Source organism: Globicephala melas, chromosome 18, assembly GCF_963455315.2.
Source record: "Globicephala melas chromosome 18, mGloMel1.2, whole genome shotgun sequence".
Classification (NCBI taxonomy): Eukaryota; Metazoa; Chordata; class Mammalia; order Artiodactyla; family Delphinidae; genus Globicephala; species Globicephala melas.
The window spans coordinates 384,048-409,633 of record NC_083331.1 but is presented as its reverse complement, the minus strand read 5'-3'; the positions used below and the strand labels follow the sequence as shown (position 1 = coordinate 409,633).

At 36.6% G+C, this 25,586-nt stretch overlaps 1 protein-coding gene across 1 annotated transcript in view; it reads left to right on the top strand.

The window, feature by feature from the left end:
- The window catches only part of PSPC1 (paraspeckle component 1), a 60,485-nt gene that overhangs the window by 16,655 nt on the left and 18,244 nt on the right, over nucleotides 1-25,586 (top strand). Inside the window, exons 4-6 of the mRNA XM_030882771.3 lie at nucleotides 33-229; nucleotides 7,942-8,026; nucleotides 15,440-15,545. Coding sequence (XP_030738631.1) covers nucleotides 33-229; nucleotides 7,942-8,026; nucleotides 15,440-15,545 — 388 coding nt within the window. The remainder of the gene's footprint in view (nucleotides 1-32; nucleotides 230-7,941; nucleotides 8,027-15,439; nucleotides 15,546-25,586) is intronic.

Below are 25,586 nucleotides of genomic sequence, written 5' to 3'. Positions count from 1 at the left end.
ACATTTCTGTGTGTCTTTCCTTGTAAACTTAGGGAAAGAGAACAGCCGCCGCGTTTTGCTCAGCCTGGGACATTTGAATTTGAGTATGCATCTCGCTGGAAGGCTCTGGATGAAATGGAGAAGCAGCAGCGCGAGCAGGTTGATAGAAACATCCGAGAAGCCAAAGAGAAACTGGAGGCGGAAATGGAAGCGGCCCGGCACGAGCACCAGCTGATGCTCATGCGGCAAGGTAAGACGCGTTTCCGTGTAGGTGTCCCCGTTGACACCTATTACTAAGTCGCTAGTTAGGGGTTTAGAGACAGTTGAAACTGAAAATGCTAGAAAGAAACATTTCACTTCTCTGAGAGAACTTCCTTAGGAAAAAAAACTTACTAAAAATAAGTTACCTACATAAATAGTATTGTTGGAGGTGATTAAGGTTGTTAACTTTTGCCAGAAGTGAGTACATGCTTCTGCTGGCAAAGAGAAGCCCAGTGGGGTGATTCTTGGTATGTAGTTGTGGCATAAAGTCACATATCAAGATTTTGTTTGGTGGAAAGAAAAATTATGGCAAATGCTGGCTATTTAAGATTCTTACTACATGTCAAAAGATTTACAGATGGATATTCCTTGGCAGAGATGAAAAAGATTCATGTGTGCTGTTGGGTATGGGAATTCAGGAATACTAAATTCTGAGTATTTGGCAAGAACATTTTAAACACTTGAGGCAGAGCTAACTGAATTTTTAAGAGCACTCATAACAGGTGTTATACATAACATAACATTTACTCGCATTCATTGGTCAGATACCTAACATGCCAAGCTGCTTAAATATATCTCAGAAGCTTACTTCTTCCCATTCCTGTTTCTAGGTTTCTTTTTATCCCTGTCTATATTGTTCATCTCTACCCTTTCTTCTTTCCTGTTAATTCTCCAAATAACTTTTTCTGGTTCTTCCTATTACTCATCTTTTCCATTATCTGTAAAATTTTGGATTTCTTTTTTTAAAAATTATTTATTTATTTATTTTGGCCATGCTGTGCAGCTTGTGGGATCTTCGTTCCCTGACCAGGGATCCAGCCGGTGCCCCCTGCAGTGGAAGCACGCAGTCCTAACCACTGGATCCCCAGGGAATTCCCAAAATTTTGTATTTCTTAAAATAAAGCATCTGATTGCTTTCTATTTTGCTCTTAAATTTTTTGCACTTGTTTTTTTAACTTAGCACTTCAGTAAAGTTCTGTGTACCTTCTCTTGACTGCCCCCAGAGGTCATGGCGCCACAGACAGCTGCCCAATTTCTGCAGCAGACTTCTTTTTTTTAAAAAAAAAATAAATTTATTTATTTATTTATTTATGGCTGCGTTGGGTCTTCGTTGCCGCACGTGGGCTTTCCCTCGTTGTGATGAGTGGGGGCTACTCTTCATTGTGGTGCGTGGGCTTCTCACTGCGGTGGCTTCTCTTGTTGCAGAGCACGGGCTCTAGGCACGCGGGCTTCGGTAGTTGTGGCACATGGGCTCAGTAGTTGTGGCTTGCGGGCTCTAGAGCGCAGGCTCAGTAGTTGCTGCATTGGCAGGCGGATTCTTAACCATTGTGCCACCAGGGAAGTCCCTAAAGTATTCTTTATACTAGAGCCAGTATTTCTTTAAAAGGTGAAAATTTGATCATCATTCATCTGTAAATCTTTTTGGTAGATTCTCATTTCCTTTTGGGTAAAATCCAGGTTAGTTTTTTTTTTAACTGTTCAGTAAATGTTTATTGAGCAATTGAGCAATTACGGTCAAGTCACTGAATAACTGCGTTGATGCTAAATAAGTTAAAACAAACTCAGCAAACGTTAGAAACTAGTCAGACATTTCTGATTTCATTTGGACCCTAAACCTAGCGTTTCTATAAATTGTAAAATACTCTTTTTCTAATAAAATTGAAGTCATTCATATCATATACTAATATGCTTAAACTAGTTACGTTTATACTAGGTCTCTTGCAGAAATTTGAAAATTGTTATCTAAGATAAAGTTTTAGAATCATAGGCTGCTTAGACCTGGAAGAGAGAGCTTCAAGTTTATCCAGCCTTAGATTTTATGATTCAAAAATTTGGCCAGGGACTTCCCTGGTGGTCCAGTGGTTAAGACTCTGCTCTTCCACTACAGCGGGCCCGGGTTCAATACCTGGTCGGGGAACTAAGATCCCTCATGCTGCCCCTCATGGCCAAAAAAAAAAAAAAAAAAAAACGGCTACACACCAGAATCTACTGGGAAATTAAAAAAATTTTAATTTCCCAGGCCTCATGGTTGCTCTAGCACTTCTGTCGAGTATGAATTGTTCTCAGCTCTTAGCCTGGCATGCACTTTGCCACTTTATTTTCCTGCTATCTATGGTCATGCCATAGTTAGGAAAAAACATTGATTAGATGTGTAAGCATTTGTGCTGAAAGATATTTGTTGCTGCTACTAACAGGCAGTAGTGTAACAGTCATTACTTGAACCCATATTGAATGTTGGTTGTAGAAGACACCATGTGAGGTACTGAGGATGTAGTGATGACAAAGAACAACATTTCTTTAGGCCTCGTAGAGCTCTTGTGAGCTCTTAGAAAACTTTGCCTCACCCCTAAGGGAGTTTTGACTTTTGAAGCAGAGTAATTTTGTAGTTATTTCCTATGAGCTTTCATTTTATTGCTTTTTGTGTGCTTATTTATAACCCATGTTAACAGTTTTTGGTTTATAATATTAGAAAAGCACATTGCTTATTGTATCTTAGTCCTTGCTTCTGGGTTTACTTCTCCTGAAGTACATCCTGTATTTCAGCAAAAGTCTGCAGGTGATAAATTCGTTTCAGTGTTAGTTTGTTTAAAAAAAAAAAATTTACAATCTTCTCTTTTGTTCTACAATTTTATATTTTATCGAGCGCTTCTAAGGGTGTATTCAGGTTGGGGAGCAACTTGAAGTAATCTTAGTTCTTTGGCTCTGCAGAGACACAGGGCTTTCTAGTTCACCTATCTTGGAAATGGAAAGCTCAGACAGCACAGAAAACTGTCCTTTTCCCTGGCCCCGCCTTCTGCTTTCTTATAGGAGTCACTGTTTCTTCTGTATTTTAAGTTTCTTCTGTATCCTTTAATGAAAAAAAATCATGCATATGTCAGTAGATCTGTGTGTGTGTGTGTATTTATTTATAACCAAGAAGATCTTTTTTGCTCCTTGCTATTTTACTTTCTGTATAAGTGTGTACGTATAGATCTGCTTCATTTTTTAAATGGCTTAATGATACTCTGTTAAATGGCTATAATTAGTTTTGCTCATCCTCTTTTTTTTTTTGCGGTACGCGGGCCTCTCACTGTTGTGGCCTCTCCCATTGTGGAGCACAGGCTCTGGACGCGCAGGCTCAGCGGCCATGGCTCACGGGCCCAGCCGCTTCGCGGCATGTGGGATCTTCCTGGACCGGGGCACGAGCCCATGTCCCCTGCATCGGCAGGTGGACTCAACCACTGTGCCACCAGGGAAGCCCTGCTTATCCTGTTTTAATTGATGTCTAGTTCTCTTTCCAGCTTGTTAGTAAAAACAGTGTTGCAGTCAATATGTATATATCTTAGCAAATTTTTGTAAATGTTGATTCTTACTGGACACACCAGTTCCTTTTTTTTTTTTTTTTTTTTACACCAGTTCCTTTTAACAATTGCTTCATTTCTATTTTACTGCTGTTTATGTAGTCCTTTCTAGATCCAAATCCCATTATACTTAATACAGGTTATTTTTTTGCTTCACTATCTGTTTTTTGTTTTTTGGTTTTTTTTGTGGTACGCGGGCCTCTCACTGTTGTGGCCTCTTCCGTTGCAGAGCACAGGCTCCGGACACGCAGGCTCAACTGCCATGGCTCTCGGGCCTAGCCGCTCCGTGGCATCCTCCCATACCGGGGCACGAACCCGTGTCCCCTGCATTGGCAGGCGGACTCTCAACCACTGCGCCACCAGGGAAGCCCAGGATTTCCTTTTCTGATGGTTGAATAATATTCCAGTGTGTGTGTCTATATTTCTGTATACCGCATTTTTTGTGTGTGTACATTATGTGTCTGTATGTACACAACCACATCTTTATCCATTCATTTGTTGATAGACATTAGTTTGTTTCCATTACCTTGGCTGTTGTGAATAGTGCAACGGACAATGGAAGTGCAAATGTGTCTTTGAGACCCTGTTTTCTTTTTAATGTTCCTTAACCGTAGTTCTCACAAGTTTCTCACATAATTCTCTCAGCCCTATTTTAAATATGTTGAGTCATGACTTTTCTGTTCATCACTTGATTCTCTGATGTTTATCCTTGTGATTTCTGTCAGAAGGTTCACAGAAACAGTGTTCCTGCATCTTCTAAAACATCCATGGTCTTGTACTTTATAAAAAAATTAATTTATTTTTGGCTGCATAGGGTCTTCCTTGCTGCGCGCGGGCTTTCTCTAGTTGCTGCTAGCGGGGGCTACTCTTTGTTGCGGTGCACGAGCTTCTCACTGCGGTCGCTTCCCTTGTTGCCGAGCATGGGCTCTAGGCATGCAGGCTTCAGTAGTTGTGGCTTGTGGGCTCTAGAGGGCAGGCTCAGTAGTTGTGGCGTACAGGCTTAGTTGCTCCGTGGCATGTGGGGTCTTCCTGGACCAGGGCTCAAGCCCGTGTCCCCTGCATTGGCAGGTGGATTCTTAACCATTGCGCCACCAGAGAAGTCCTCATGATCTTATACTTTAAACCCTCTCTTGAATGGTGTAAAATTCATGCTTCTTTCTCCCCTTTCTTAAGTACTTGATAGTATGTTTCTGTGGGAAAGTCTGAGATAAACCTGGATTTTTTTCCCTTCTTGTGACTTGATCCTTTTAACAGGCTTCCATGTGAATTCTTTTAAGGTTCAGTAACTTATCCAGGATATGTTTTCCGCCCAAACATTTTGTTATGAGAAATTTTAAACATAAAAATGTTGAAAGAGGGGAAATCCCTGGTGGTCCAGTTGTTAGGACTCTGCGCTTCCATTGCAGAGGGCATGTGTTGGATCCCTGGTTGGGGAACAGATCCCACAAGCTGCATGATGTGGCCAAAAAAAAAAAAAAAAGTTCAAAGAATTTTAAGGTATTTAATACTTAGATTTTGTTACTAACATTTTACTATACTTGTTTTATTACATCTTTCCATCTGTCCAGTCTTATATTCCAGATGTATCTTATTGTACACCATCATACTTTTCTTGGGACCAGATGTGCCCTTTCAATCTATAGATTCAGTTCTTATATTTCTAGGAAGGAGCTGTGTTAGATCAGAGAGCATATGTTTAGTCTTCATGACTTGAAGGATATTACATTGAGAGAACACTTTCCTACAGTCTAGCAAATCAGACTTAAAATTTGTCCATATTCCCCTCTATTCCCTTTTTGCTGTATACCCGTGTTTATGATATACTGCAATTATAGATACAGTTTTACGTCTTTTGTGTTTGTTAGGTACACAGTTTTAAATGTTATTTGGTCTGTTAGTGAGTAGTGCTGCAGCTGATACTTTATGTCTGTGGATGCCTTTGGATTTTTTTTTTTTTTGGCCGTGTGCGACTTGTAGAATCTTAGTTCCCCGGCAGGGTTGAACCTGGGCCCCTGCAGTGAAAGCACCAAGTCCTAACCACTGGACTGCCAGGGAATTCCCTGGATTATTTTTATAAGAAAAATTCCTATGAGTGTGATTTACTGGGTTAAAGGATTAAAAGCACCTCAGGTTACCTGTTTTTTGGGTAATATTTTCCTCCAGAAGAATATTATCATGGCAGTATACAAATATATAAGCTTTAGTGAAATTTCAGGAACCCTGGATATTAGCAACTTAAAGGAAATAATTTGGAAGATGTAAAATGGTAGTTCTGTTTTAAGTTGATAGTGCTCCTCATGACTGTTAGATAATGTGCTTATCTGATAATTTGATTGTCAGATCCTTTGAGCTAATTATTATACCCATGTTACTGGTGAGAAAGCACGATCTGAGAGGTTAAAGCACCTGTCTTAACTGGCCCAGCTTAAAAGGAGAAGATCCAGTTGTCAGAAAACATTCATGTTCTTTTCTTATTCCTTTTCATGGAAGAAAATGTAATTTTACATTTATTACTATATGTGCCCCTGATTTAAGAACAACTAACCTACAAAATCAATAATAAAACTGTTACAGGATGCACTGTATTGACTTTCTTGGGTAATTAATGATAGTAAGATACTTCCCATGCTTTGGCTTATTGAAGCATTTCCCCTTAGGAATAGAAATAGATTGTATATTTTTGGTCTTTACAAGTCTCGCCAGCTATAGAAATTATATGATAGTTATGGGGTCTCAATGTTGGTTGCAGAATGGAGTCATCTAGGGAGCTTCAAAAAAAAATACTCATAGTTGGTCCACATCCCAAGAGATTTGATTTAATTGGTCTATGGCTAAAAGGTACTTAAGTAATTCTAATGAGCAGTCAAGGTTGACGGCTAATGGTAAAAATGTTTGAACTTAATTGTAGTCATGTTTGGGTTTTAAGATAGCTAAATGTTTTCTCAACTGGCATGTTATCAGAATCGCCTGGTTCCTATCCCATATACCAAAGCAGACTTTCCTGAGCAGAGTCCGAAAATCTTTAAAAAAATTTTTTTTTTAAGTTTCTCAGTTGAGGCTGAACAGCCAGGTTTGCAATGCTGGCATTTTGGAAAGAGCTTTGGAATAAGGATAGATTTGGCTATACATCCCAGTTGAACCATGTAGTGGCTGGATGGCTAGAACACATTTATAATCTGTCTGGATCTTTTTTCTTTGACATAATTAATACATAATTCAATCTGTAGGGAGGATAATACCTTGTTATAATTATGCCTGTGTTGTTATGGTTAAGATGTTTAGAGTTATTGGCACATGAAATATTAACTTTAACTGTTAAGTATTACGTTAAGTGAATTCTGAATATAGCAATTTATTAAGAAACATTCAATTAAGATAATATATGTTTATTTTAGAAATTTCAGGTAACATGATTTTAGAAAAAGAAAATAAAAACAACCAATACTTGTGTTATTCAGGGTATTCATATATCTGTATATGTGTATATATATATTTTATGCATGCGTGCACATGTAATTTGGTAAGATATTACAAAGAGTTTTAATACTTGGGAAGTTTATCCACTGCTTCTCAGATGTGCAAAACAAATGTATCTTTCATTATCTTATTCTGCAGTGGAACCCCTGTTCTTTTTTTTTTCTAGAAATATATTTTATTGTTTTTTTGTTTGTTTGTTTTTGTTTATGGAACCCCTGTTCTTGATGATGTGACATGGGTTGGTGACAGTGGGAATGCTCGTCCTGTTTAAAGTGGTCTTGTTCATATCAGTATTCAGCCCTTTTCCCCTTTCAGGAACTGTCTCCTCATTGCCCTCCTTCATATGACACAGACCTGATGCAGGAGGAAACCTGCTGATTGTGTTGGGAGGGATGTTTTTGAGTTTTATGCCATGTCCTATCTCATTATTCGTACTGTTTGGTCTGGTTCTTACATGCCCTCTGCTGATGGTTGCCAAGGCATCCTTTTGGGCTTTGAGCTTGCTGCTGAAAAAAATTCTAATTTGTTTAAAACTATGTAAATGAAAATGTAGCTACTATTCTATTTTTAATATGTTCTAGACCCTGTTTTAAAACAGTTACTGCCCATTTTAATTTCTTTTTTTTTTAATTTCTTAATATAAGGATGGATTTATTATTTTCTTCATACACATGAAGAAATGGGCCCAGAAGTGATATTAATTTATTACACAGCTTATAATCTTTCATTGTAAAATGATGTGATAGACAAAAAGGGAAGCTAGGTGCATGAGTATGAATAAGTTACTACATATATTGCCAGTCATAGAGAATCTGTATGCTTATGAATATAAAAATACAGAAGGGGAAGCTAAAAATATTAATCTATAATCAATATCTTGTAGATTTAATGAGGCGTCAAGAGGAACTCAGACGCTTAGAAGAACTGAGAAACCAAGAGCTGCAAAAACGGAAGCAAATACAACTGAGGTAAAGAACATCACTATAACGTATACGTGAATATATGTAGGTTTCATTATGTATGTTATGAATAAAACTCCCAATGCCTGTTATCAACAAGTTATATAACTTGGAAAATACAGGGGAGGAAACCAAAATTGTCGATTTCTGACCACATTTAGGGAATTACTCCAGAAGATAACATAAATCTTTGAGATAACATAAATCTTTGTTATTCTATGTTTTTTATAGCTGATTATGGACACTTTGCAGACAATGTGAACTTACATAAAGGGATTAGGCATTGTTTCGTATAATTTATTGTAAGAATGCACCATGATTTATGGGGCCATTTTTCCAGAGATGGATATATTTGCGTTGATCTGAGTTTTTTTTCATGTGTATAATACTACTCTGAATGCCGTTAAGCATTTTTGTACTTGTGATAATTTGTTTAAAAAAGATATCTGGAATCCATGGTAAAAAGGGTATGGGCATTAAAGATCTCAGTACATAATAGAGAACTGTGATGGGCAACTTAAAATCTTTTAGGTTAAGTAAGGAAGTTTAAGGGAGTAGTTGATCCAAGATGTAGAAACAAAAATTAACAGCTTTTCTTGTACCTGCAATATTCAGTTGTAAAATATGAGATAAGTATTACTCTTACAAGTTTCAAAAGTCATAATTAGGGGCTTCCCTGGTGGCGCAGTGGTCGAGAGTCCGCCTGCCGATGCAGGGGACGCAGGCTCGTGTCCTGGTCCGGGAAGATCCCACATGCCGCGGAGCGGCTGGGCCCGTGAGCCGTGGCCGCTGAGCTTGCGCTCTGCAACGGGAGAGGCCACAACAGTGAGAGGCCCGCGTACCGCAAAAAAAGAAAAAAACAAAAACATAATTAGGAATTGTTATAAACAAAGATATTATAGATTAAAGCAAACTTAAAATTTTGTTTTGAAAGTGCTATAAAAGTAGTAAGTGCTTGTGACAGGAAGTTAGGTGCTCATGGGAAATAAAGAAAGTGAAAAACTGTTAATGAGTTTGAAGTGTCTTCACGGTCAGGAGATAGGTACTAGACCATATATTTTAGTGTTTTTCTTCCAACTTTATACCTGATTATACCAACGTTTGTGTATTTCTGTCTTGGTACTTCTCTGATTTTACTCTAACCTACTTATTCTCAATTTATGGTACTTGGCAGGCAGCATCAGCATTCTAACCTAGGAGATTGTTAGAAAGTCTCAAGCCTTCCCTCTGAACTACCGAATCATAAACTGATTCACCTGTGCTTTGGTAAATCCTCCAGGTGACTCTGGTGCATCCTAAATTTTGAGAACCACTGGTGTAAATAACTCCCGCCATGAACTTCTTACACGAGGGACCTTTTTCAGTTTCTTTCTTGTTGCTTCTTTCCACTTCATGTAAACGTGTTAAAGTCTCCTCTACTTGTACAAAGAAAAGGAAACCTCCTCTCCCCTAATATAAACCTACCTGAATCCAGCTTTCTTCTCTTACATTTATCCTTGACAAGTAGGCTTTTAAAATTAGTGCCCTATACTAGTGTGCTAAAATAATAAGTAATTAAAACTAAACAGTGTGGGGTGCAAACTACTATGTATGGAATGGATAAACAACAAGGTCCTACTGTATAGCACAGTGAACTATATTCAATATCCTGTAATAAGCCATAATGGAAAAGAATATGAAAAAGAATATATATGTATAAGTGAATCACTTTGCTGTACACCTGAAACTAACATTGTAAATCAACTGTACTTCAGTCAGCAAAAAGAAAAACAAAAACAAACCAAGAAAAAAACAATCAATGTGGGGGAACCCAAAGTAGGGAATAAAAATATAACAGATGAACTTAACTATATTATATATAAATGGACAGCATTGTCACACTGGAAGGAGATGGGGAAGAAAATAAGGAACCTGAATAACTTTGGATAACTGTATCTTGATTGAATACTATAGGCTAGTGGCAAGAACAATATATAAATTCTGTAATCTAGTTAGTAAATGTATTTCTCATAGGGATATAGGTTTGCAATTCTGAAACTACTTTATGTATATACTTTTTTTCTTTCTTTGATCAAGACTTTATTGAAAATAATGTATATACTTTTTTAAGTGAATATATTAGTACAGATCAGTATGAACCAGGTTTCTCATTGTTGGAGAAAGAAAGAAGGGAGAAAGGCTAAAATTAAAACGACTCCTGTGATGTTTAATGGGGATTCTAAGTATCAGTATGAACTGAGTGGCATTTAATCTAGACAGATACAGAAATATAGACATGTATATATGTACATCGGTTCATATATATATACATATTTCCTAGCCCTGTCCATCTAGAAGCAGTGATGCCTCAGGAACAATGAGCTCATCTAATGCCCAGATTTTTGTTTCTGAGCACCATTCTCCAATAAAGGGAACCAGGGCTTTTTGGAGAAGTGGTTGATTCCAGGATTTGAAAAGTCCAAGATGAGCCTGACAAATCTTGTGTCAGAGAGAAGCAAAGTACTTGAACAATGCTAGGGCATGTTGAGAGAACACAGGAGCCAAACTGAAGGTGCTCCTAAGGGCCAAAGTTGGAACAATTTCAACAACAAAATAAAAAATGATAGTATTAGATTTTACACTGTTGAATAAAGTAAATATCCATAAGTTTGTGCTGATAAAAGTTATTTTAATGAGTAAGTAAATAAATGGGGAGAATGGACAACTCTTCCTTAGTTGTTAGAAGTAGAATTCCAAATAATAAATGTGAAATGAGTCTGAGAGAAAAATTACCAATGGGTGAATACTGCAGTAATACAGACACACCTTGGAGATACTGTGGGTTTGGTTCCAGACCAGCACAATATATTGCAATAAAGTGAATTTTTTTGTTTCGCAGTGCATGTAAAAGTTACCTTTATACTACACTGTAGTGTTTTAAGTGTGCAATAGCATGATGTCTTAAAAAACAATGTGTGTACCTTAATTAAAAATACTTTCTTGCTAAAAAATGCTAACCATCTGACAACACAGGGTTGGCACAAAACTTCAGTGTGCAAAAGCAATATGCAATTTTTGGGAAGGGCAATAAAATGAGGCACACCTATAGTTGTTTCATTCAAGATTTCCCAGTAGGTGCTAAGGTTGTTGCACAAAACTTGGGATACAGGATTTGTGGAGTCTCAAATTTGTATGAGGTACAAATGGAAACATAGTAAATCTGAAGTGGAGAAACCCAGCAGATACCACCATTACCAAGCGTTTAGGTTCGTATCACCCTTAATAAGACACGGACACCAGGCACCCCTTGATATGATGCACCCAGAAGTGTACATTGTCATTTCTGTGGTGTTCTTGCCAAAGCTTCATAACCTTATGCTAGTCGTGAGAAAACTTAAGACAAACCTAAATTGAAGGACATTGTACAAAATAATCAGTTCTCTTTAAAAGTGTCAAGGTCATGAAAGACCAAGAGACACTGAAGTGTTACAGACTCGAGGAGACTAAAGAGAAATAATAACTAAATGCAATGTGAGATTCTGGATAGGGTCCTGGAACAGAAGAAGGACATAGTGGGGAAACTGGTGAAATTTGAGTAAGACCTAGAGTTGAACTGTAGCAATGTACCAGTGTGAATTCTTGGTTTTCATAATTGTACTATAGTTATGGAAGATGTTAATATTAGGGGATGCTGCATGAGGGAGATATAGGAACTCTACTATTTCTGCAACTTTTCTGTAAGTTTAAAATTAGTTGGAAATGAAAAATGAAAAAGAGGACTCTATGTACTGGGGATACAATGGAAAACAAAAGACACAAGCTCTGCTGGTGTGGCACTTAGGTAATCTGGGAGGGAGGCAGACATTAGTTGGAATATGATCAGATTATTAAAAAGAAAGTGAAGCGCACAAAATAGAACGCAGTACTTACTGGAATTTTTAATAGGTTACTTGTTTAATAATTGAAATATTGGTTGCTTGACGTGATAAGTATTCTATGTACCTGGTAATTTTTCACCGAATGGTCTTCCATTAATCTTATTTAATGTTGCAGAGGTATATCAGATTCAATTTGAAATTCAGATAAGTGTGTACTAACAATATAAAGATATGTCAACAATTAAGTGATAATTTGATGCGTAACTTTTATGGTTGGCTGTATTTTAGCAGATACAGCCAGTGATAAATCTGTTAATCTTTTCTTGTGCCTGTGGAGTTTGTTTTGAAATTAATTGTAAGAATTGTTTCCTGATTTAAGAAATGTAAATAATGTGTTAAAATTGAGTAATTTTGCAGCATGTATGAAGGAAAGGAAAAAAATAGTGTCTAGGAACTTACTTTACTAATAATTGTCAAATATATCCTGCCCTTGCAGCAGAAAGCAGATAAAAATACAGCAGCCTGCAGAGGTTGGTCTGACTCAGGAGGCTGCCACGTGAGACAGCCAGAGAGTCTGGACACGGCCTTTCTGTTTACCTTAGTTGGGAGACTGAAAAAACTGCTTAAGAAAATATATTTGAAAGAAATTAAATAATTTGGAGTATGCAAAATTTTCTGGTTTTCATTTCAATGCTACAAATAAGTTAGGTTTTCATGGGTCACTTCTTCAGAGGCTGTGACAGTGAAGGTGGACAGGGCTTAGATGGGCTGGTTCAGGCTGTAACTGGCCCACTTAGTACTTGTTCATTTGTTCTCTTCTTTCCTTCCCTTACTCCTTCCTACTCACTCATCTACCCATCATCCATCCATTCTTTCCCTTTTTATGTCATTTGACAAAGTATAAAGATCATCAGATGGACTGAGGCCTTTGGTGGGTGTGGAGGCCATAGTGCTGGACTGGAACAAAGAGCAGGACATTTTTATATCAGTTGTATCATAGCTTAGTGCCTAAAGCCTCTCAGGTTTCAAAGTCCTATTAAAATATGAGACAATTAGTGGGCTTCCAATTAAAATAAATTGTAAAATAGAGGTTTTATCAATTTCCAATTAAGTATAACATGAAGTTAAAATTCATCATGCTTCTTTACTTATTAGTTACATTTGTGAATATAACCTAGGAAATTATCCTTGATCCAAAGAGACATTAAATATAAAGATAATTGTTAAAGCATCTTGTGGAAGGAAAAAAATTAAACGCAAACATATGTACAGTAGGGAATGTTCCTATATGTTGCCTGTAAATTTATATTATGGAATTGTCAGTGTGGTGTAATCACAAAATAAAGTAGAAACTCTGGAATCTATAGGCAATGGAATGGAAGGAAAAAAATAGCAAATGTTTAAAGTGATTTTATACCTTTTTACCATATTTTTTCTCCAGATATAAATGTAGTCTCACATTTTATCAGAAAAAAATTGCTCTAACAATAGGGAGAAGTACATTATAAATTTTGTTTAAAATATCTTTTAAATTAAAAATGTTATGGCAATACATGTTTAAAAAAACTCACATGATACGTATGTGTACAAAAGAAAAAGGGCAATGCTCTTGTCTCCCCAGATTATCCCCAGTGTGATAGAAACTCTCATACTCTCTTCTCTGCTCGTACAAATGGTTTTTAGATGCAGCAATAGGAATACTATTGTTTTGCTTGCCTTTTTTCTGACACTGTACCTTAGACATTGTTTCATGTCAGGAAATGCAAATCTGCCTTTGTAATGGTTGTATTGTATTCCTTGTCCCTCATTTGTAATTGAATGTCTTCAACCTTTTGCCTTTAATTAATGTACAGTCTTGTATCTGTGTGTATACATTCTTGCACACATGTATAGATATTTCTGTTTAGTTTACTGGGAATGGATTTGCACACATAAAATTGTTTGCTACACGTTGGTCCTCAACAAAGTCATTGTTGCAATCTTGAAGACCAAAAAGCTTTGAGTATCATTTAGTGTCAGGATCTGACATGAGCCTGTATGATGCAAAACCTGACCTGTTTTACGTTGTGGTCATGCCAAACCTGTGTTATATTCGTAGAATGTGAATGTTCATCTTACTACAGGAGTATTAATGGTGTTGATTATTGGGTACTGCTGGGATATCATAATAGATCCTACTGGAGATATCATAATAGTATATTAAACCCTTTTTAAAGTCTGAAAAACACATGTGGCCTTAGAGTTTTTGAATAAGAGAATTTTTCCTGTCACTATGTACATTTTCAGCAGTGTATGAACATGAAAGTATTTTCTTAACCATAAAATTTATGAGTGTGTTAATGTACTAGAAATGGATTAACCGGTTTATTGGAATATTCTGTTTCCTTGAATAGAGATCTATACTGGGGACGTAGATATCTCAAAATCCAGAGTTTGCTTGAAATACCTTAGGAACATTGTCTTGTTACTTGCACATGGTCTGATATGAAGTCCTAACAACCTGTTTTCTTGCTGGCTGTGGGTGAAACCGCCATTTCTTTTAGTTCAGGTACTGTGTTTGGTGTACAAAACAACAACGAAGTATCTATACTTGGTGTAAAAGGGTGCTTATAAGAGTAGCCTGGAAAATGAGACCTACTGAGGGGGCATCAGCATTATGTAGTCTTTGCTGTTTAAATTACTTCTTTGTTTTTGAGTGGAGAGCATGTATATTTGAGTTTGCATTGATTTAAATGTCAGACTATTACTTTAATATTATTTTGTAGGTTTTTCCTTCTTAATCATATTGTAACTAATTATGATTTAATAGTAATCCTGCACATACATATCTTTTTTGTTTGTCTTGTAGTTGTTGTTCCATGCTTGATATCTCTGGGGCAGAGGTTGGCATACTTTTCCTGGGAAAGGGCTACATGGTAAATATTTTAGGCTTTTCATGTCATATGGTCTGTGTATCAGCTATTCAGCACTGCTCTAGCCCAAAGGTAGCCACAGACAGTGAGGGAATGATTGTCCCATAAAACTTAATTTGCGAAAACAGGTGGTAATCAGACACCTGTTCCAGGTGCATACTTTCCTCAGTGCATTAATGAAATGGGGGAGAGAATGTTAAGGCTTCCTTTTGCACGTAGTAGGATTTTTGTCTAGGCAATGTGGTCCTTTGCAGTGGCTTGTATTGGAATAGGTTCTGAGTGTCTCTAAGAACTAACTCTGCTGTGCCAGTGATTGTGAATCCCAGGCTTTCTCTTTGTACAGTAATAGAGTACTGGTTTGAGCTTTTGGTTTCTGGATTTTTTGACTGTAAGCATATAATTATCCTAGTTATATGCTGTTACTTTACTTTTTTGATTTACCCTAGATAAATTATTTTATTGGTTTGTTTGATTTATTAATGGTTTAGAGCAAAATAAAAGGAAGGTAAATCTGGTAAGCCACTCGTTATCACAGATTAGGCATAATGTATAAATAAATGATATACATAAATGATTTTGTTTTACCTGAAATAAAATACCGTATTATGGCTTATATGTCAACCACCCTGAGTTTTTCTTTAAAAATCTCTCAGGCATGAAGAAGAGCACCGTCGTCGTGAAGAGGAAATGATCCGACACAGAGAACAGGAGGAGCTGAGGAGACAGCAGGAGGGCTTTAAGCCAAACTATATGGAAAATGTAAGTAAAATACTGGTTAACTAAAATGATTTTACATTGTCAGGTGGATGATATATATTTAGAATTCTTTAGATTCTGCTTTATATAGTAATATATTTTCTAATCTTTCTGAATTTGTCATATTTATGTTAAACTAACGAATTTCTTAACCTCTTACAGGTAATAAATTAAAATTAGTTTCTGAAGATAATCATGCTTTATGAAATGAATATTAAATTTTTCTCCATTTTACTTTATCTTTTTTTAATTCCTACTAAACTAGGAATCTTGATAAATTCATCATCTCCACTTGACTGATTTTCACCGTTGATATTAAAAATTCTTTAGTTTGGTAGACATATAGAAAAGTAGAAGTAGTATGTGCTCATCACTCAACCATAACAGTTATCAATACTTAGCAGATCTTTTTCATCTTTAAGTATACCCACTTTCCCTAATTTTTTTATATGAAATCCCTGACTTCATATGATTTCATTTGTATTTCAGTATGTATCTCTAAAAGATAAGGACTCTCAAAAAATGTCTTTATCATATCTTAAAAATTGCCAGTTATTTAATATTAACTAGTAAAAGCTCCAGTTCGCCCGTCTTACTTTTTTTTTTTTTAAAGTAGTTGGTTTCTTTAGATCGGTTGGTAAATCCAGTCATTTTAGTCTATAGGTTTTCTCTCCCTCTTTTTTTCCTTATTTTTTTTTTTAAAGAAACAGCTCCTCGTATAGAGTATCTCACGTCCTGGATTTTGTTGACTGTATCCTTGCAGTGATGTTCAGCAAGTTTGTTTATGCCCGAATTTCTTGTAAACTGGAGTTAGTTCCAAAGACATTATCTGACTCAGGGTTTTGATTTGGGGGGGCAAAATGGTAGGGCAAAAAAGGATACTTCAAGTAGGTTATAACCCACAGGGTCTTAATAATAGTTAACAGAGTCTCATTGTTCACCTTAGATGAATGCCAGCTTAACAACTCACTCTAAAAAATACTTACCAGTATTTTTTTCCTCTAGCTGTTCAAAAGCCATGATTCTTTAGTAAGTAAGTTTCTGAGGCTAAATGTATTAATTCCAGTCATTGGTGTCTTTTCTGACTGTCTCTGTCCCTGTTCTTTTGTCCCTGGAAAATTAAAAAAATACTTAAATTAAAATGAATACAGACAGCAAAATAAATCCTGAGTAGAATATCAACAAGAACTTTTTATCTTACCTTCCATCAAGTAAATATCCTTTGAATGAAAATTATATGGCATTTAAATTCAGTTAGAAATTTTCTTATTATTTATAAGTCACACTAAAAGTTTAAATTAATAGATTTATAAATCCCATTAGAAAATTAGTTGAGTACATTTTGAATTTTCTTTTTGAATAATTTCTAGCATTATTGCAATTCTCTTTTCCTCTTGGATGCATAGCACTTGCATAGTGACATATTTAAATGGTGGTCTTCTTTTTCATAGTTACATTTGAACATAAATCTGTTGGATTTATCAATGTGAGGATATTTTATGATGTTATAAAAGAATGGAATTAAAAAAAATTTTCAGGCGCATATATTTTGAAAACTAGCGTTTTTATTTAAAAATACAGTCAAGATGTAAACCACATGTGATATATTTCTTAGGGAAATTTTATTTCATTCTATTGAGGATTAGGAAATTCTTCCCAGTTCTTTCATGTACCTCAACGTATCGTTTCTTAAACTGCCTGCTTATAGTAAAGTTGGTGGAATTAGCTTTCTTAATATTTCTCTGGCATACACTTCCTGTTCTTGGAGCAAATGTGTAACTGTGTGGAGTGATGTCAGTCATTTAGGGACCAGAAGGAAATGATTCAACAAAATACTCTGTTAGACTTAAGTTGGCTACATCATAACCTTGATTGCAGACTCTCTTCATTCTTTGAAGTTTCAGTTTTACAAAAACTTACACCAGTGTTTTTTAATATGTTCAGTGGTATTTAATATAGGTATAATTAATAAAGGACAACAGATGGTTTCGACTTTACTTTTCTATTGAAAAACTATTTAGAAATGTTGCTACAGTTTAAAATTGAAATACTGCAAATTCTTAAAAACATTCGAATGTTTCAGAATCATTTTAGTGGTGGGTAAAATTTTATAGATAGCCAAGGAACTTTGAGAATAAACAAATTAGATATTTAAAAATATGACAGATTTATTGGCATTTCAAAAATAGATCATTTATTGTTTCATAAGTATACTCTTAGAAAACTTAGATGATCAAATATTTTAATATTAAGATATTTTTAAGTAGTTACTTAAAGTATGTGTTGCATATTTGAAGCATCATAAGATTAATTTGGCTGGAGCAGAGGTCTGCAAACTGTAGCCTGGAACCTCCACCCATTTTCATACCACCCTACCACAGAGCCGAGGATGGTGTTTACATTTTTAAAGGGTTGATGGACAAGAAAAAAAAAAAAGACTACTAAACAGAGTATTTTTGACCCACAAAACCTAAAATACTCCTTGGCCCTTTATAGAAAAAGTTTGCTGAATCTTGGGCTGGAGAGTTGGTGACTTTTTTTTAAAATTAATACTCATGTTAGGCCACAAAGTTACTATGTTCTTAATTTTCTGGAAAGGAATCATAGTATGTAGTAATGGAATTAAATATCTAGGGGAAAATATAGTCTTTGTTCTATTTTTAGGTATTTTTGAGATTAGAAATTATGAATAGACACAAGCTTTTCGTCATTTTGGTGTCAGTTTTATTTGGTTCCTAGCTCCATAATGCTTATTAATATAAACTAATCAAGCACTAAAGAAATATTAACAAAAGCTCTATACTAGTCTTGACTGGTTTGTGTTAATAGAAGAAACATTGAGGCCATTGTTGCATTAGTTATTCTTCATTTTTACTTTGAAAACTGTCTTTGGGAAAAATTGTTAAACAATTTTAATGTTTGTTTTTGTTTTTAAAAGCTTTGAAATTAGGCCCTCTTATGTGCTTCTCTTTTCTCACTGTTCAGTATAAAGGGAGGAATCAAATGGTAAGTGTTCAGCTTGCCTGGGTAATAAAAGTCATGTAGGTTTACTTGGTTCGTTTTAAGATGCCACCTCACATTTCTTTCTAATATTCCTTTTAGGAATATTCCAGCACAACTAATAGTATGGGCTTTTAAGTATAAAATAAATACTTTGTCTTGAATAATATATATATTTTTTAATGTAACAAAAGACACATCTGGACTTCCCTGGTGGTCCAGTGGTTAAGACTCCTCACTCCCAATGCAAGGGGCACGGGTTTGAACCGTGGTCGGGTGACTAAGATCCCACATGCTGCATAGCGCGGCTCCTGCCCTTACCAAAAGAAAAGATGCGTCATGTCTGGTCATGGTTTTTGGGTGGTTGTTGTTGTTTTTTTTTTTTTTTTTGGTTAGCTTTCAAATTTATCATAATATTATGACATACATGTGAATATCTATCTATCTATCTATATTTTTTGCGGTACGCGGGCCTTTCACTGCTGTGGCCTCTCCCGTTGCGGAGCGCAGGCTCAGCGGCCATGGCTCACGGGCCCAGCCGCTCCGCGGCATGTGGGATCTTCCCAGACCGGGGCACAAACCCGTGTCCCCTGCATCGGCAGGCGGACTCTCAACCACTGCGCCACCCGGGAAGCCCCATGTGTGTATATTTTTAAGAGTTTCAAGGATATGCCAGCTCTTCATCAGTTAGAAGCTGTCATTTTAATTTCATACCTTATTCCTCCTAAGAGGAAGTCATGCTCTTTGGTAATAGATCTGGTAATTATAGATTAAACATGTTAGTTTTCACTCCTGTAGCATAACACATTTTTGACTCCCATAACAATGTATATATTTTTATTCTGTGCCTTAATTGCATTTAGGTTTATCTTTACCATAGTGTATTTGAACCATTTTCTAGATAGTATTTACTAGGTTGAAATTTTCTACTTATCGCAGTTTTACAGCTTTTGAACACATCACAGAGGTTATTCTGTTACAGTAAGAATTTGTGAGACTGTTTATGGTTGTCTTGTGACTTTTTACTATTAGGTTGTTTCACTTACTGTAGATTCAGTAGTTTAAACATTTAAGTACTGCTGTGTGCTAGTCTTCATTTGTGGATGCAGTTTGGTTTGGAGTACAGGGGAGATTTTAATTAGAATATTTTTAAAACGCAGTTTCCTGGAGTAAACTTTGTTTTCTTGGAAAAATGAGTAAGTCATAAAATGTCTAAATGTCATTCTGGCTTTAGTAGTTGCATCATGTAGTTATAAAAATACTTTGATTAGGAAAATTGGGGCAGTGCTTAGATTGGATGCTACTTTGTTTTAAAACTTAAGAAGTTTCTTTATCTGGCATGGTAAATATTAATGTTTGGTTTTTAGTGAAGAAGAGAATAGCCCTTCATATCTGTTTTAAGATATATACATGAATTGATATGGAATAACTTTTATTCCTGTTTGAGTAGGTGAGACTGGCCCTCGAGAAATGAACACGTGCATAAAGACCCGAATGTGTTTTATATACCAAGGCAGTAATTTGACCCATGTCAAATCCTTTTCCTTTGTAGCTCCTGGAATTGTTGAGCAGAGAGGCCACAGCAGATGTAGCCTGGCTAAGAGGGTAACACCTCTTCCACGGTAGTGTTTCAAGTTGTGCATCATAAGCACTCAGGGAGCTTTCAAAAAATGTGGGTTCTCAGGTCTCCGTCCTACTTAATTGATTCATTTGTGATCCCAGTAGATTCTGATGGGTTGTCCATTGACAGTTTCGACTAAATACTGTAGTTTTCAATCTTTGCAGCACATCTGTGGAACGTAAAAAAGAAAAATGCCTGAGATCTAATCCAGTGGGTCTGGGTTGGAGCCATGGGATCTGCATTTTAAAAAGCCCTTCAGCTTGCTTATTTTCCTTGGCAAAGATCGAAAACCACTGGCCATATGTTGCAGTGAGACATATGTTGAGACGAGAATAGTAGTAGCAGTTGAATTTTTTATGGGACCTGGGGAGTTTTAAGGGAGAGCTCAGGGTCATTGGACAAGGCAGACACAATTCATACAGTTAACAGTATAAATGGCACAACATTCTCTGTGAATCGCGCTCTGTGGGATTTTGGTGTGGCAACTTTTAGTTGGGCTTTCATCCTATATATGGAAGGGAGTATTATCTCAAATGATACATTAATTTTTAGTTTTTAAAATATTTCATCTGGACTGGAGGTCTACAGCCTAGGGTAAGCCAGGCCAAATCTGAACACTGCCTATTTTTTTCTGAACAGTTTTTTTGGAACACAGCTGTATTTATGTTTTGTTTATGGCTGCTTTGCCCCAAAATGGCAGCGTTGACTAGTGGTGACATAACTCTGAGGCTGTGTCAAGACTGTATGGCCAGCAGAGCCTGGAATACTATCTGGCCCTTTCCCCAAAAAGTTTGCCGACCTCTGATCTCAGGCCAGTCTGAGAGCTGGGGGGGAAATCTATAAAAAGCGGCTCATGTTAACCAAACTCATAAAGAGTTTGTGACTTAAAATGTAATTGTATTAACTTATGTGTTGTTTTTCAGTGTTTTTAGAAGGTTTATTGAGCAGAGTGCCTCATATCCTAGAACCTTGGTTCTTGGTTCTGAAGAGTCCAAATTAGTATTCAGAAGGTTCATTAGTAGTCATGGTTATAGATCAGCAGAAGTTATGGGAAGAGCTGCCACATTGGGCCTGTTGTTTAATTTTATGCCAGTCCCTTCCTGCTTCTTGAGTGGGTATTGTTTCTCTTATCATCATTCCTTGATTTAATTATAACCTAACCCTTCCCCCCATGTTCGCTGTACAAAACTCAGGGCAGAAACTGTAGCCAGTAATGAACTTTCATTAATAGGTGCTGGCAGAGCCAACCGATCCCAGGTGTCACTTACTAATGAGGAGGTACAAATACGTTTTCTGAAATAGTTTGTGAATTTTTGAGAGAAGCTGCCATTTTGTGGTTTTAACATGGCCATCACTTCTCTTTTTCAGTAAATTATTTAGCTTTAACAAGTAATTTGGTTGTATTGAAGTAGAAGATTGCGTTATTTTGGAAGGCTAAATATCTGACACATTTGAACAAAGGACATATTTCACAGGGGGTTTTTATAGCCTCTTCATCATCCTATGGAAATAACTGAAGAATTATTTGCTGTAGTGTTTGGAGTCAGATTTAGGTGTGGGAAGGTTATTACCTATCACTGGTATAATGGCAGCCTGCTTCTGATGGTTTGGACATGATGGTAAAAATCAGAATGGATAATAACAGTTATACTGCAGTGGGCTCGCATAGAATGTTGTAGTTGTGCCCAATTTTTTGTTATTAATATGTTTTATTTATTTACTAAAATAATTTGGTTTCCTACAATGAGCGAAGAACTTTTCTGAATATTTAAGGATGGTACATAATTGGAACTTAGACTTTTATCATCAAATGAAAACAAAGATACATGTTTATAATGTTAACATATACTCTAGGAAGTGATCCTTAGGATTGTGATGATTTGGGGCAGTTGTGTTGAAGATATAATACCAATTTTAACCAGCTGTTGAAATCTTTGATCACTTCTCAAAAGGATTATTTAATAATTTTAATAATATCTAATTATTTGTAAGGAAAACTTTAAAATTTTCTTTTTTAACATCTTTATTGGAGTATAATTGCTTTGCAATGGTGTGTTAGTTTCTGCTTTATAACAAAGTGAATCAGCTATACATATACATATATCCCCATATCTCCTCCCTCTTGCGTCTCCCTCCACCCTCCCTATCCCAGCCCTCTAGGTGGTCACAGAGCACCAAGCTGATCTCCCTGTGCTATGCGGCTGTTTCCCACTAGCTATTTCACATTTGGTAGTGCATATATGTCCATGCCAATCTCTCACTTTGTCCTGGCTTACCCTTCCCCCTCCCTGTGTCCTCAAGTCCATTCTCTACGTCTGCATCTTTATTCCTGTCCTGCCTGTAGGCTCTTCAGAACCATTTTCTTTTTTCTTTTTTAGATTCCATATATATGTGTCAGCATATGGTATTTATTTTTCTCTTTCTGACTTACTTCACTCTGTATGACAGACTCTAGGTCCATCCACCTCACTACAAATAACTCAATTTCGTTTCTTTTTATGGCTGAGTAATATTCCATTGTATATATGTGCCACATCTTCTTTACCGATTCATCTGTCGATGGACACTTAGGTTGCTTCCATGTCCTGGCTATTGTAAATAGAGCTGCAATGAACATTGTGGTACATGACTCTTTTTGAATTATGGTTTTTCTCAGGGTATATGCCCAGTAGTGGGATGGCTGGGTCGTATGGTAGTTCTATTTTTAGTTTTTTAAGGAACCTCCATACTGTTCTCCATAGTGGCTGTATCAATTTACATTCCCACCAACAGAGCAAGAGAGTTCCCTTTTCTCCACACCCTCTCCAGCATTTATTGTCTGTAGATTTTTTGTTGATGGCCATTCTGACTTGTGTGAGATGATAACTCATTGTAACTTTGATTTGCATTTCTCTAATGATTAGTGATGTTGAGCATCCTTTCATGTGTTTGTTGGCAATCTGTGTATCTTCTTTGGAGGGATGTCTATTTAGGTCTTCTGCCCATTTTTGGATTGGGTTGTTTGTTTTTTTGATATTGAGCTGCATGAGCTGCTTGTATATTTTGAAGTTTAATCCTTTGTCAGTTGCTTCGTTTGCAAATATTTTCTCCCATTCTGAGGGTTGTCTTTTTGTGTTGTTTATGGTTTCCTTTGCTATGCAAAGCTTTTAAGTTTCATTAGGTCCCATTTGTTTATTTTTGTTTTTATTTCCATTTCTCTAGGAGGTGGGTCAAAAAAGATCTTGCTGTGATTTATGTCATAGAATGTTCTGCCTATGTTTTCCTCTAAGAGTTTTATGGTGTCTGGCCTTACATTTAGGTCTTTAGTGCATTTTGAGTTTATTTTTGTGTATGGTGTTAGGGAGTGTTCTAAGTTTCATTCTTTTACATGTAGCCGTCCAGTTTTCCCAGCACCACTTACTGAAGAGGCTGTCTTTTCTCCATCGTGTATCGTTGCCTCCTTTATCAAAGATAAGGTGACCATATGTGCGTGGGTTTCTCTCTGGTCTTTCTGTCCTGTTCCATTGATCTATATTTCTGTTTTTGTGCCACTACCATACTGTCTTGATTACTGTAGCCTTGTATAGCCTGAAGTTTGGGAGCCTCATTCCTCCAGCTCCATTTTTCTTTCACAAGATTGTTTCGGCTCTTTAGGGTCTTTTGTGTTTCCATACAAATTGTGAAATTTTTTTTCTAGTTCTGTGGAAAATGCCATTGGTAGTTTGATAGGGATTGCATTGAATCCATAGGTTGCTTTGGGTAATATAGTCATTTTCACAGTGTTGATTCTTCCAATCCAAGAACATGGTATATTTCTCCATTTGTTTATGTCATCTTTAATTTCTTTCATCAGTGTCTTATAGTTTTCTGCATACAGGTCTTTTGTCTCCTTAGGTAGGTTTATTCCTAGGTATTTTATTCTGTTTGTTGCAGTGGTAAATGGGAGTGTTTCCTTAATTTCTCTTTCAGATTTTTCATCATTAGTGTATAGGAATGCAAGAGATTTGTGTGCATTAATTTTGTATCCTGCTACTTTACCAGATTCATTGATTAGCTCTAGTAGTTTTCTGGTAGCATAAAATTTTCATCCAAACTCGGACAAGTGAATATGAGTACTATGTAAAATTACTTTTTTTTTTTTTAACAGCAGGCATAAAATAAGCTGTCTCAGGCAAACCAGGATGTGTGTGTGGTCACCCTAATCATATGTTACGATTATAAGTAGCATATTCCCCCTCTGTTTTATCATTCACGGTTAGGAGTCTTTTGAATGAATCCAGATTGAAATGGTTACCATGTCCTTTATATTCTTTAACCACTTCATCAGAGGACACTTTGTTGGACTTAATTATTTCTATGTCATATTAGATGACTCTAGTGTCTTCATCAGCCTTAGCTCCCATTAGAGTCACAGAGGGGCTCATATTCCACAAAAATTCCCATATCCCTTTTTCCCTCCTGGGGAGTGTGTATACTCAGCACATACATAACTTTCCCTGACTACTCACCCCAGCTGTGATCCTATATCATTTTTAATATGATTCTTTTTTAGTACTTATATTGCCATCTAAATATTTTCTCACAGTTGTCCAGTATTTGAGCCCTCTTGAGCTTTTTGAGGTCAGGAATCTTGTATTTGTTATATTGTAGTTACTGAGATGTAAATTGGGAGAGTTAAATAGTTGCTTGATGTCTTCTTTTTCAGATGACAGCGTGCAGCTCAGTCATAGTTTTGAGGGTTCTTTATGAGCCACCAAACCTCAGTATTTTTATTTAATACTAACATTTCAGATGTTCAGCATCAGTGGTTTTGAAACATAGGTGGCATTGAAACACACCTATTGATATATTTCTGTAGAGTTCATAATGGAGTCACATTAGTAAAGAGTAAAATTTAAATTTATTTATTTATTTATTTTTGGCTGCATTGGGTCTTCGTTGCTGCATGCGGGCTTTCTCTAGTTGTGGCGAGTGGGGGCTACTCTTCGTTGCGGTGCGTGGGCTTCTCATTGCGGTGGCTTCTCTTGTTGCGGAGTACGGGCTCTAGGCATGCGGGCTTCAGTAGTTGTGGCTCACAGGCTCTAGAGCACAGGCTCAGTAGTTGTGGCCCGTGGGCTTCGTTGCTCTGCGGCATGTGGGATCTTCCCGAACCAGGTCTCGAACCTGGGACCCCTGCATTGGCAGGCGGATTCTTAACCACTGCGCCACCAGGGAAGCCCAAGAGTAAATTTTAAACAGTAAAATAACCATTTTTTGTGCTTGGTTTTCAGCACACGTAACTTTTTAGTATTCAGATTCCACTTGACTATCCCTTCAAGATAGTTAGTCTTACACAAAGACTGGAGGTTCCCTTTAGTAGGAAAAATTTGTTCCCTGTTTTTCCTGTGTTCAAAACAGTCCTGAGCTTCATAGAGGATACAGAGGGGAATCAAGCGCAGAGTCAC